At 38.3% G+C, this 14,955-nt stretch overlaps 1 protein-coding gene across 1 annotated transcript in view; it reads right to left on the bottom strand.

Annotated features, from left to right (window-relative positions):
- SATB1 (SATB homeobox 1) overlaps positions 1-14,955 on the bottom strand; it is an 80,273-nt gene that overhangs the window by 45,395 nt on the left and 19,923 nt on the right. Inside the window, exons 5-6 of the mRNA XM_065397901.1 lie at positions 6,985-7,096; positions 3,234-3,688 (exon numbers count right to left, since the gene is read on the bottom strand). Of these exons, the coding sequence (XP_065253973.1) occupies positions 3,234-3,688; positions 6,985-7,096 (567 nt within the window). The remainder of the gene's footprint in view (positions 1-3,233; positions 3,689-6,984; positions 7,097-14,955) is intronic.

Raw genomic sequence — 14,955 nt, 5'->3', positions numbered from 1 at the left:
TGGAGCCAAGTGTTGACCAACCATTGAAGTAATTAGGAATTTCTTTTTTCCTAAAGCATATTTATATCAGTATCACAATGTAATATTGACAGAGTTAAAGTCTGTAAGATAAGAAGTGCTGACATCTACACCAGCACGTTTAACCAAAACTGACGCCCATCTTGAACGCCAGACTGTTATGCTGCATTGCTCTCAGTGTAGAAGTCATTTCCTTCTTTAACTTCTATACTGAAAATCAAGTCTCTTCTCTCATCTGGGGCCATATCAGACCATTAGTTTTTACACAGTTTAACCGATTCCGGTGAAGTCTTCTGCTTAAAAAACTGATGGCATAATATGGTGCCTGGACTGTTTCAGAGAGAGGCTCAAATATACCTATGACAGTTTTTAAACATGTCACAGTTAAGCCCGGGTTAGTTTTTAACTCAGAATTTAGTAGCTGGATTTAAATAAACATTTTCACTTTGCACCATTGAAAAATAAAAATAAATATTACATGTACATTGTACTATACTGTATTCAGAAATAACCTCTGAAAGATGTAATGCATCAAAGTTCTTCCCCTAAATCTGGTTAAAGGAGATATATTCTGAATACACTGATTAAAAATAAATATGCATATCTATAAAATATGGGTTTATATATACAATGTAGACATTAAATGCAGCAGCGACCCTTAAACTTGTCTGTTTTACCCAAGATAACTAGCTAAGACCCCAATCTTGCAAACAGTGTGTATGTGTGAAGCACCATTGACTTCAATTGGGCTTTGCAGGGGCACAAGGTAAGGCTTGCGTATCTCTCTGCAAGATTGGGGTCTAAGGTTCCCTCAGCATCTGCATTATTTCTATCTTGTTCTCTACCTTTTCCATATCCAATACCATGAATATTGTAAATACACAGGTAATGTAATGGCAAGTAATTAATTAATTAGCCAAGGCAATTTGTAAGATTCCAACGGCAACTACTGTTTGTTCACTGTTTGTTTGAGGGGGGGGAAGAGATTCCATCTCTCTTCATTTGACTTTTTAAAACAAGTTCACTTTGATGGTGTTTTCTCCCATTTTGGACCATTTTTGAGTATATCCTAATGAGTTTATTGGTAACAATATTCCTGGAAACAGTAAATTTTAAACAAACAAATTCCTAATTTGTGAGAGTATCTGCACTGGAACCTAATTCTAAGATTACACAAATCCAATCACAAAATAGAAATATACGGTACTATATGAGATAGGTGTTCAATCAAAATTAACCAATTCCAACTTGAATTTCAAATATCAAATACGAAGAATGCATTCGTATACAATCTACAGACTAAAAACTGTGTGAAAAAATTAACTAGCAAATTTTGGAAACAAAAACTATTTTTGAGGGGTGGAGGTCTCAAGCTGCTCATGCACGATTCAAACAGAGGCAAAATCTACTAAATAAATTATTCTCTGAATTATTTGCTCAGCTTTACTTGTAGGCAAGATGGCAGCCCCAGGCCATCATAACTGGAAGCTATTATTTATTTCAATAGGAAATAGTGCCAATAATCAGAAATGTTAAATACTGCAAGTGTGTTAAGTAAAAGCACAACCAAAACCCACACATGTATATTTATTCACACATCTCAACTGACATAGCCTGATCCTACTCAGATACACTAGTACCACTGAAATAATGTGTAAAAACCCAATCCTAAAAACCTCAACCACTGGTAAGGATCTAAGGATTCATGTTTAAGAAAAACTACAACCTTTTACAGAAATCACAACATACAACACAGAAGCTATATTTTATCTCAGCTAAAGGAGTTCATTTTCCTAATTTATAACGATGGGAAATAGTGCATTGATATAAACCTAGTATTAGTGAATTTAAAGTGTAATGTCTTTTTCCTTCTTAAATTATACAAGAAGGAAAGTTAAATCAAAAAAGGTTCAAGAAATGTACTTTACTCAGAGCATAATTGTTAAATTACACACTGGTCAGATACCTTCCCACTAAGTTTTAAATTTTCATAATTCCAAGCCATTTTTTTCATACTTCATATTAAGAATCATTTTACCTTAAGTTAAAAATTATACTTTTTTATTTTTTCTTATGCTTATTAGATATATTGGCATTTCTTTCATAGTGTGTCTTCATTACATTTCATGTGGCATGGCATTAAGTTAAAATCCTATAGAAGAATAAGTTATAGCAGCATTAGCTTCTAAATCAAGTGTCAAAAGCTAACACATTAGTGTTGTATCAGCTTTGCTAGAGCTAAAGGTTTTACTGCATTTGACAGCTGCAGTATACACTTTGGTCTGTACACTGGTACTCAGAAAAAATAATGTTTTAATATGAAATTTAATTTTAAAAAGGAGACATATGGAAAGAGTGGGAGATCAAAAAGCCAAATTGATATATAATAAAAAAATTATACATCTTTTAGTCGAGGTGTGTTTAAAATTTTGGTAGTAGTCACAGAACAAATCTTAGCAGGAAAAGAAAATAGTAACAGCCAGTTGGGTGCTTTGGAGGCTAAGTATAGCTAATGATAAAACAGAGTGAGAATACATTTGGGATATAGAGCAGCACAGTCTGCACTGTGTTGCGGTTAGTTTGTTCAGCATACACATACGCATGATGCGAGACAGACAGCGTTAATTGCACAGCTGCATCTTTACAACATAGAAAGGGATTCGGTGTGTGGCTTTGAGCTTGGCTCTGGGTAGAGCTGCTAGGTTTCTCTCCTTCTGGAAAATTACTACACATCCAAGAATAGCAACTAGAACGAGAGAGGAACAATTAAAGCGGTTTAAGAATGGTGAGAATTTCCACACACCGTGGACAGGGCCGGCTCCAGGCACCAGCGAACGAAGCAGGTGCTTGGGGCGGCCAATGGAAAGGGGCGGCACGTCCTGGTCTTCGGCGGCGAGTCCCTCGTCCCTCTTGGAGTGAAGGACCTGCAAGAGCTGCCGCCGAAGTGCTGCCGATCGCGGCTTTACCTTTCCCCCCCCCCCCCCCTTCCGCTTCGCTGCTTTGGGCGGCAAAAAAGCTAGAGCTGGCCCTGACTGTGGATAACTTAAGGTTTATCTACCATGTCAACTTAGACACAGATGTACTAGCACAAGCCAGTACTGATGGCTCCTTCATAGGAGGAAAGTGGGGAGGAAATGAACAAGGTGAGAGATGGAAATGGTGGCAAATACTGAAAAGAACAGAATCTTGCATTAAAAACAAAAGAAAAGTCTGACCTGAGTTCTGTTAAAAGCCACACGTGCAAATACTGCCTGTGAAATTCCTGCTCGTTTCAATTCATCACGCACCCACTGGTAGATTTCGGAAGACACCTCTGTGTTGGTTGAGACCTGCGGCTCCAACGGCTTGTTCATGGATCTACTGACAGGAGGAGGGTGGTTCAAGTACTGTTGGTTTAAGGACTGCTGGGCTAGAAGTCTGTTCACTGCATACTGCTGGTTCAGCAACTGGGCCATTACCAGCTGCTGATTTACCAACTGAGGGCTAATAGGAGTTGATACAAGTCCAGGGTGCAGGTTTGGGATTGGGGTCCGAACGGATGGCTGACTGCTATGAGAAAGCTGAACAGGGGATGGAGGCTGTTCAGCTGTGTTCCCTGGGACTGGTTGCTGACCAAAGTTGACATGGTTGGCACCTTGTTGGGATAGTTCAGAAAGACTATCCATTTCAACTAGAATGGAAAAGAAACATTTAGTTAGACAAAATACCAGTATAGATGAACTGAAAATAGTAAAACACTCTTTAGAAGAAGACCGCTTAATTTAGATTCTGGCTTACTGTATTGTAAATCCCATAAGAAGTTTCATAGCAACACCATTCCTGTGTAATCTTACATTTCTGGCCTTCCAAGGATGGTGCAGTGCATTAAAAAGAAGAACGAACACACACACATGGCACATACAGACAGTAGTACCTAGGATGGGCTAGTGGGGATTCAGTAAAAACCTGTCTCATCTGGTCTAAGTATGGCAAGGGAGGAGCCTTTCCTGAAGGTAAGGACAAGGGGAATGTAGCAGCCACCAAATGGGATAGCTCAGTGATTTGAGTATTGGCCTGCTAAACCCAGGGTTGTGAGTTCAATTCTTGAGGGGGCCACTTAGGGATCTGGGGCAAAAATCAGTACTTGGTCCTGCTAGTGAAGGCAGGGGACTGGACTTGATGATCTTCCAGCTCTAGGAGATAGGATATCTCCATTTATTTATTTAATTAAAAAACAAACAACAACAACAACAACAACAAAGCCATGTTTGCAGTGAGGATGCACAGTCATATGGGTCTAAAGCAGGGCGGTGGGGGAACCTATGGCCTGCGGGCTGGATGCGGCCAGTTGCTTAATTTCATCCGGCTCATCCCGCCGCAGGGGGAAGCCCTGAGCCTCTGTGCCCCCCGGGGCGGTTGAGTTGAACGTTTTATATTTCTCGCTCTAAAAAAACCTGTAAATTAAGTTGCTTTTTACTTGTGTGTGGCCTGCAATTGATTTTTTCTGGGGCTCAATGGCCCGTGATAGGAAAAAAAGGTTCCCCACCCCTGGTCTAATGCACTGTAAATAACCAAGGGCCCAAAATCAGGAAGCAAAAACTAGACAAAGCAAAGAGCTGGAGCACAGAAGAGGGAATGGTGAGCAGTGCTACCCGGCTCTACAGGAATTCAGGGAGGCCCCTCAATAAGCATGAGTGTGCACAACTCTGGGTGCAGACATGCAAAGCCTAGTAGTGGCTGTTACTGGGGAGCAACCTCACTCTGGCATATAGACCCACTGGCTGCTTGTGTTGCACCCATGAACTTTAACTCCTGCAGAATCTTCCCTACTATATCTACAGTTCCCAGATGGGATGGAGAAGGGCATACAATCTAGACATCCCTGTACCCTGCTAATTCCTCGTTGCTGTATCAATCCTATGGCCTGTTAGAAACTAGAATAATTTATGTTAAATTTTGCTGTTGGACCGTATTGGCATGCAGGACCAAGAATGGACAAAGGCAACCTTTACCTTGCTCACTCCTGAGCTACTCTTCAACCATGCTCAAGGATCTGGATGTGAGAGACTGGGGTAGGGAAGGAGGACAGGCTGCTTTATCTTATAGCCTCCCATGTATCGTTTCAGTGGCTTGAAGCACAGCTAAACTTTTTTTTTTTTACTGGCACCTTCCCCAGACACTCCCTCTGACTAATCACACCTTTTATTCTAACTTCTAGCGCCTCTGTGGACAATTTAGACTCCCTTATAGTTGAGCAGAGCGCATATGTAGTGCTGGAACAGGTTAGATTAATACTCCTTTAGGTTTTATTAAGAGGTCCCCCTCCCTCATCAAACTTTTGGCCAACTTTGATCTGACAGGGCTCCTTTAAACCAGATTTATTTGGAATAGCTCTTTGTTCAAATGTGTTTCATTTACTGGCAATATTCCTAAAATAAAAATATCAGTGTAAGAAACAAATCCCAGTTTATGAGAAGGGAGAAAAACATATCTACAATGTTCACACTAACTAATGTTCCTCATTAACAATTATTCAGCAGATCATCCTCCTACCAGAGGGGAGTCTGTAGGAAGAAATCTGTCCATGGATTCCCTCATACAGAATCCCCTCACACTGTCCTGTCAAGGGCGGAGGAAAGATGGGGTTCTTCTACAAAGAGGCCCCATGCCTCCAAACTCTGGTGAGGACTCACAGCTTCCTGTCATCATGGAGCCCCTCTCTAGTTTCATCAGCTACTAGGATTTTTGAGGAGATGTAGTGTGGACTTTGTGGCTGTATTACCATTTCAGGTAATGGGATTCCCATTACCCCTGGCTTGCATACTCTGTGGAGATGGCCAAACTCCCTTCTGTGCAGTGGGGAGATTGGCACAAGGATCAGGCCCACTGACATCAGTATAAGTCTTTCCACGGAGCTCAGTGGGCTTTGGCTCAAGCCTTAACACAGATCTCAGAGGAGCAAACAGCTTTAGATTTTAAACTTACAGAAAAATCTGACATTGCTGAAGTTAACATTACACAGAAGCTGCAAACAAGTTTAAGGAAAGCAGCCTTCTGTTTTCACTAACTGAAAGCAGAGATCAGCCCAAGTGTGCCATTCACTTGGAACAGTAATTCAAGCAATTACCACAAAAGTGATGCATTGTCTTCATTACTGCCTTAAGCTATAAAAGGCAAGGAACCCGTTTTGGTAGATGAATGGTTTTGCTTTAAATACTAAAAGCTAGAACATGCTCAAAATTCAAACCAAATTAGACTCCATTTTCTTCATTCCAAAAACAGTTTGAAAATTATTATGTAGAAGTGGATGTAAAATGCCCACATTTATATTAATTGATTTAAAAAACAAACCGTGAAAGACATTTATAAACACATTAAAGAATTAATATACCTCATCAACTAATTTATTATAATCCTATAATATACATGCACACTATAGCCTTACTGTAATCAGCAAAAATTTGTCCCAATAGCTATAACAAGGCCCTTGTCATAATGGACTGAAGTTACAGAAGTCCACAGAAGTTACAGCAAGATACAGTTCATTTGTTAATTCATAAGCTTCTTTAGGAGGAGAGTGATGGAGACCAGACTAGAATTTGTTACAGTAACTACAGACTTGTTTCTTTAAAATATAAAATGTACTATTTTAGAAAAAAAATCCACAAATTCACAATCTTTCACGGTTCTAAATAAAGCTTTAAAAAAAAAATTATTCTAGGCCGTGGTAGGCCTCAGATTTACAAAATGACAACTTTATATCTTATTCCAATTTCCCGCATGTCAGACAAGCCAAGTCAGTTTGGCTGGTTTAATAACAAATATTTATTGAAATTAATTCTCTCATTATATGCATATTCCCTGCGCCCTCATAAAAAAAGCACACTACATTGATCTTTAAGAGCTCTACCTTCTTATAGGACTGTGACAGACCTTGACACATGTGTAATGGTATATAGCCACCACCACTGCAACTTTTTTGCTTACCCATCATATCTTTTGCCTTCTTGAAATGTTTATACCACCTTCCAAATTCCTGACATTTTGCTGCTGAGACATTTGCATAGTAAGTGCTGTTCACAATGGAAGAAATCATACTCTGCATGAAAAGGGGGAAAAAATCATCTGTAACACATAGCAGCACAAATTGAGAAACAGAAATTATTTCAATTGTTGAAACCATAATATTTTTAGAGTCTGAGCATCATACTGCATTTTTAATCCTTTTGCCCAGAGCTTCAATTTCTTTAAATCCATTAATCAAGCTTAAAAGCATATACCAAATACATTGTAAATGAGAACAAAAACCAAATCCACTGAGAAAAGAATCAAGTTATCAACTCTAAGAATCTTAGACCACTAGAGATGAGGTGTTGTTTCACCAGATAAAGAATTAAAATCCTAAATTCAGAAAGTGTCATTTATTAGTAGTACTTCTGCTTTCAACTGAAATTGACCATCCTAGGTCCACACAACACTGCTAAGGATATGCCCATTCCCTTCATGTCACCTGTATGCAGCCCAGAACCCAGAGAATCACGGGGGCAAATTTAATTTAGAATGAGGTCTTCTGGGCTGCAGAAGAGTGGTTTAAACAATGCCGCACAAGAGTGGATGCACTCTTCTTAACCAAACTTAAAATGTTCCTAGGGAACAACTTTGAGAAACTCTCTCATTGTCAGCTTCTACTCTAGGTACTGTGCTATTAAGTGCTTAATTCTAGGACTGCAGATTAATCATAAAATATACTAAAGAATAAGACATTTTAAAATTATTAAATTTAAGGATATCTTTAGAAACAAGTTGGTTAGATAGAAAGAGGTGCCAATTTTTAACCAAATTAACCATTTATAAAACCTTTCAATAAAGTGCTGTCTCACAAATCAATCAAGATTGTTTTGCACACTAATGCACTGTTGCAAGTTAAAAATTACACTCAATATAGGCAATATATTTTTGTGATAGGAAGTGGGATCAACAACAACAACAAAAAATCACTGAATGCAATTCCAATAGACTGATGAATTTCAATAGTATTTAATGCGGAAAATAACTACTATTAGCATAACTAAAGGAATTGTCCAGCATATTTAGAACACAATGACTCTCTAGAAGACAAAGCCCTGATTATTAAGTTTCCTTTGCTAGCCTGCATATAACATTTCATTATATTTGTGCTATGGTGAAATCAATGTACAGCATGGGGCCTTTGTTATATGAATTGTAATAAACACTAGCAAAGCCAGTTTGGGGACAAAGGCAGTAAATATTCCTCTAAGTCTGTCTATTACAAACTATTCCTGATCTAACACAGTGTTATCTTGATTATTGATTCTACTGGAGTCCATTATAAGCATTCATTTTATAACATGCTGTTCAGCAATATGTGAATTTCTTAGATCCCAAAACAGTTATGCTGACATGTTAATAAGGCAAAATATGGAAACCATACTATAGAAGTCCTGTAATGAACATATCAGACAATTACTACCTTAAAGTCATCTTCACATTTTTTCCATAAACCACTAAAAATATATAATCTTTAAGTGATAACTATTCCTTTACATTAACCCAGTATTTTTCAAATGAACTAGAAATCTATTAAACAGTATAAGGAAATCTTGACAGATCACTATCTACAGCCTGAATCATCTTAAACTAAGCTTAACTGAATCCAATTTCTATTTCCAGTACAATGACAAGATCATTGATGTCTGATACTAATAAAATTGTGGCTTTAGGTTCCCTTACAGTTCTGGCTACTCCCCATGGGGACAGCTGGTGCACATGACAACATAAAAAAACAAAAAACAAAACAAAAAAAACATGAGTAGCATCCGCAATACATTTGAATAAATGAACAGGTTATTGTGCATGTAAAACCTGCCTCTGTACATGCAAAAATCGGCAACTGCACAGCCCACTTTGTCCACACAATTAACCATTTGTGTGTACACATGCATATTTTGCAGGTGAAATTTAGGTTTTAATTTTTGAAAATCTGGCTCATCTCTGATCATCTCTTTTTTGCTATGATACAATAAATTTAATAATACTTTGTGTGCCTCCTGCTATTATTTAAGATGTCTGCCTAAGATTTGCTATCCTCATCTCCACTTAAATGTCATTCAACTTCAAGTTATAATCCTGTGTTTAATGACATCACAGTCTGTTACCAAAGAAATAGGATATCATCAGTTCAGCACTGTGACTTCACTGTAGGACCAAACAGAAGGAACTGATAGGCTGAGTCAAAACGCCTGTGTAAACAACATGGGTAAAAACCTGGTCCCTTTGAGGTTAACGGTAAAACTCCCACTGACTTCAGTGGGACCACAATTTCACCCCACATATCTAAGAATTAGCAAGTTTGGCAAGGGGAACAGTGAAAGACACAAACAATGTAGTTGTACCTAAAGTATTCCCAGTCTGAAAGTCCCTCTTTAACAGTGGACTCTTCAAGAATATTTCACACAAACATGCAAACTACTGTGGTTCATTTGCTAATTCACTTAAGGCAACAGTTTTACAAGTCTAGTAAAATGTTCATATCTTGGTAATCCACCAAGTACCTTCACCAGATCTTTTCTTCACCGTTTCTATTCTTGATCTGCCTGTACCATTGTTTTCAGAAGCTCATGGTATCTCTCTCTGTCTTGGAAGATATTCCCAACATTCTTGAGGAAACCAGAATCTTGATCTTAGGCATACTGAGGTTACTCTCTCTCTCAACCACAGGCTGGCTACACTACATGCAAAAAGCCCTCAAACTCTTTGTTGGTGCCTTTTATTCCTCCGTGATCAAACAGTCCACAAGTGTTAAACTTGATTGTCTTATGGTCCAGGACTGTACCATTTAAATTCCTTATCCAGATATACCCTATGTACAGGCTATAGCTGTAGATGCTGCCCAAGAACAGGGAAGATGAGCTAGCACAACGTGCAGCCTGAATAAATCTCAGACATATTCAAATGCATCACAGTACTCACCCATGATCTGGCCACAGCTTTCACACTTTCTGTGAAAGAAAATTGATAAACTGTATAAGTTGGCCATAGATCTCAAAATCTTAGAGAACCTCCCACAACCTTATCCTTCGGATCAAGTTGCTTTAGGATCCAAAGTGTCTCACACACACAAATACACCACACACACGTCCTACAAGTACATGTACAGTACTTGCAGTTCTGTTTTGAGAGTCTGATGAAGATCTGATCTGAAATGGTGCCACCTTGACAGAAACCCCAGTACTCTGGCACGATACCATCTGTCGCAGCCTGAGCTTTCTTTTTCAGCCAGATACATTGTTTACAATTAGGTCTTCCATAATTGTGGTGGAATAGGGCTAGAATTGGTTCTCAAGTTCAGCTTAGGTTTCCTTAGAATGTAGTTTTATAAACTGAATCTCATCACCTCAAAAGGTTAAATATCATAGATATGATAAATAGGCATGAGGTGTTCTTCAAGAAGTTTCAAGCACTCTTTAGAACGTAAGTTGTTTATATGTCCATTGCTTAAAAAGATGCCAGTGTCAGTCACCTTTTACATTATTATGTTAGAGGCCAGTATATGATGTGTTTCACTAGCCAACAGAAAGAATTTTATGTTTGATTCTGTCTGGTCATTTCAGCTGCCACTGTAGGTACTTTCCGGGAAGTATTCCTTCACTGTTTCCTGTAAGACTGCTTACCAACCAGGTAAAAAACTGGTCAGTTATGACTAAAAATGTATTGTTGTCCTTTTTGCAAAACAACAAAAACAATGTTAATCAGGTTAATTCAATCATCCAAACCAAAACTGTTCATGCTTTCCTGCCAAATCAACCAACCACAGCAAAATCTGTTATCAGTGATTGCTCAGCTTCCAGTCAAAAACACTTAAGCCCCACAATCCCAAAACTTCCCCCATAATAACCTTAACATTACTCTTACATAACAAGACTGAAGCACAGAAAACAACCTCATCAAAGGGTATTTGGGATGCAGTATTTGCACAGAACAAATACATGCTAACAGACTTAGCAGAGGGTACCAGAGACAACAGTTCCCTTACAGGACTCTGAGCTAGATATTAAGGATTTTTTGGTATGAAATTTCCTCCTCAAAGTGGTATCATAACCAAAACTTATTTAGGCCTTTCTAATTGTTTAACTGAAGGAGGGTGGGGGGAGGGGAGAAGAGAGAGAGAGAAGCATTTATGAAACTGGCTCATCGGTGTTTAAAGCTTTCAAGCTCTATCAGTGGAGGGGGCAAGGGCTGCAACAACTTATTTACACAATTATCTAAATACGATTAAACAGCTGATGGACAAATATTAAACTGGAAAATGTATAGTCATTTCAGCTTAATGTAATCCTCTTTCTGTAAACACCCAAGATGATTTTTTTTTCAACCAGAACAGTCCTGACATCTCATAAGCCTAAGGGTGAATAGCAAGAGATTGTTTTTGATAGTTATAAATATTCAAAAGACATGCAGACCATCTGCTTTCATAATACAGGTAAAGCAAGACTGAAATGGTGACTGCTGTATAAAAATGGTTCTTTTAACAAAGTCTTCCTCTCCTCGCAAACTATAAAGACAGATGTCAAAAACTGTTTATATAGGGTAATCAGGAGCGTGCAAAATGTAATATTCCTTTTACACACAGTGCTTGCTAAAGAGATTTTTTTTCTTTTTTCTTCCCATCTGTGTGTTGCAACACATTTCTACAAGTTAAAAACATTTTTTCAAACAGAGATCTCATGAATACCCAAAAACATGCTATCTGGTTTCTGAATGCTAATTAATTTCAACTAAGGAATCTGCATTTTTTCTGTAGGAAGGAATGTATGCTTTTGAAATGGAGTACTGTACTGATAGCAGACATTGCAAACTGAACACTAAACAAGTTCAATTCTGCACTGTTTTGACACTGGCTATTTTCACAACCTTGTCTTGCATCTGTTAAATTTGGTTTACCATAAACGGAGCACATATAATTCTTTCCCTTTTCAATGGAGTTTTATTTATGTTTTGCCATTTATCAAGCTCTTCAATATAAAGCCTTATAACAATGTAATGATTTTGTCAAGTGGAAAGTAAGATGTCTTATCTTCCAAGCAGAATATGAAGAGAGCTGCCCATAAACCCCTACAGTCAATTTTCAGAACTGAAACACTAATCTTGACAGTAACCTTTTAATGTATTATATTAATGGCACAGAAGCGTTAAGCACCTTTTTTATAATTTTCAATAAAATGAACATTTACTGAACAATCTGTCAAAGGACTGGCTCCAATTTTTTTTAAACCAAACTTTTAGAGTTCTATCTATTTTCAATTCCATAAATTCATCACTTTAGATCCCTAGGTATTTGGCAAGGCAGGATACTTTGCTACCACCACTATAATCTGCCTAACAAATATCCAAACTGTGAATCTGTTTCAGTCCCTAGATAAAGTTTAAATGGTGCTGAATTTAAGAACAGAGTACAGCTCTGGATGGGGGGGGGGGGGGAAGTGGGGTGTTATTAGAAGAGAAGGAACTGTGCATATCTCAATGTAGAATATATGCTTTACCCAAAGGAACTTTATCATAAACAAAAGCCACCAACAGTGGATGACGGTAAGGAAGCTGCTTGGAGCAATGAAATAATAGTGGTAGAAATCTCAAACAACATAGTCTGAGTGCAGACTGAGATCTCAGAAGTTATTTTAAGCTCCTGTTTAAATATTATTTAATTAAAACTACAGTTGCGCATATAGGCCCCAATCAGGTAAATACATCGTCAGAGACAGTCCATGGCCCCAAGAGTTTACACATAATTTGAGATTATGCCATTCCACACACTTGGAAGATGCAACCTGGTGCCTGAGGCACTGACATACAGATGATAATTCTCTGACACAAACTAAAACCAGAATTACAACTGCAAAATATCTAGACACCATGAGTTGTTTTTAGGATATGGAATGTTAAAATGGGCTGGTTAACACACACCTACACACACACACACCCCTTTAAGACCCTTTATTACCTTGAAATATGAGTGACATAGGAATTTGCTTTGTCATGCCCACTATAAATATGTTGTAGAAAAAATTAGATGGACAGAGATACATTCCTGATGGTGAGAAGACTGTCTGTGCCTTTGTCAGTGCATCTGGATGAAGATTTGACCCTGTACATTGCCAAGGTCACGAGAACTATGGTGATCTGTATAGCAAGTGCTGGTCATATACATTAAAATTGCATAAAGGCTGTCCTAAAAATGATTAAAATGAGGCTTTCCAAAAAATAAAATACCACCCTTGCCCTCCGCACCTCTTCTACATCATCAAAGTAATTTAATTTAGACTAGCTCCTCCCCCTTTCCCACTGCTTCTAAAGGCTTTGTCTCGGTACAGAGAGAACTGAAAATTGCCTCCATTATAATGGGGACTGCCACAACCTCTTATTTTGGTTAAAAAAAAAAAAAAAAAGAATCTGAAGTGTAGAATGAAAAATAAGAATGAACTACAGATTCTTGCACTGCTCTGTCATCTTGTAATGTGAAGATTGCTTCTCTGTCATGTAAATTTCCAATCTCCCACTCTCCTGATGGATATAAATAAAGCCGAGAAAAAAAGTCTGCTTTCCAAGATACCAGTCTCATATCCACAGAGTCTAAAGGCTCAAAAATAAAATAAATAAAAAATAAAAGGGTAGGTGGGAAATGCTAATTCACACATACCAATTCACAAGAAATGGGGAAACTGAAAATGGCAGAAAGCCAAAGGACACTCACAGCTGTTCTCAAAAAGCACTGGTGATTTTTGTTGTCTTCGGTTTTGGGTGCCTCACTTGAGTCCCCTTAAAAAGAGTTGATTTTCAGAAAGTGGTGAGCACCCACCCTTTGAAAGTCACCCCTTCCCTTTTAAAATGTCTCAAGTTGGGCACCGATTGAGACACCAAAAGATCAAAAGTCAATCTTGAAATTATTGTCCACTACCTAACGCCTGTATAAGGGCTTCCAGCAGCAAAGGCTTGAGATTTAAGTGTGCTGCTGACTAGACCCTTCCTGAAATCAACTTGGATAAAATCTGAAAATAACTAAAATAGTGGCAATAGAAGACATGTTCCTAGCTTTATCTCACTGAATGAAAATGGCCTTGTGTTTTTAGAAGTAGAGTCTACATTACTTCATCTGAGAATACTTGACTTCAGTGTTCACCTTCCAGTAACTGTAACAAACTTTTGAGTCTCTGGGCTGGCTTCCAGCAGGGCAACCCACAAAAAGGAGGATATGGATAGGGAAAGGTGCTTGAGCGAATATCCATTTCAGATCAGCAACCCTGGCTCTCAAAGGCAACTCTATTAAGCAATAAGATCAAATTTGCTGTTTGGTTGCATGGTGCTCTCAGGTCTTCAGGAATGAGAGGAAAAAAAAGCGAACATAAACAGGAAACTGCAGGTGAAGGGTAATGAGAACACATCTATTGCTAGAGCTAGCAGACACGTGTACAAGCAGAAGACATGGGGCACCTGATGTCAAGGTCTGGAGTGTCCACAGACTGTTATGTGAAGACATTGAAAACTGAGCATTTCTTATCTTTATCTTTGCCTTATCCAATTCTCTTTTCCATTCAATCTTCTTGCTAGATAAACTGCATTTACCTGTGACAGTTCTGTTCTTAGGAGGATAGGATACCTCCGAGTTCCTTATTGACTTTCAAATTCCTGGTTCCATCATCTTTTTTCAGGTATGACATGACTGAGGTTTTATTGGTACAAATGATTTGTCAGACAGGAGAGTCCTTAAAGCTATCAGTGAATTAAAGACTGCTTTGAGCATCCAAAAATTGTATATTCCTTTCTGCAGAAAGATTTACTTTTCCTTCTACAGATTTTGAGAACACATGAGCCTTGACCATCTGCTGTGGTAATTCTACAGTTTGGTTCCAGTAAAGGGGCTCCTGAAAGTTGCACAATATTGTT

This window comes from Emys orbicularis, chromosome 2 (assembly GCF_028017835.1).
Source record: "Emys orbicularis isolate rEmyOrb1 chromosome 2, rEmyOrb1.hap1, whole genome shotgun sequence".
Lineage (NCBI taxonomy): Eukaryota > Metazoa > Chordata > Testudines > Emydidae > Emys > Emys orbicularis.
The sequence above is the reverse complement of the archived record's forward strand: the minus strand, read 5'-3'. Positions and strand labels throughout refer to the sequence as shown.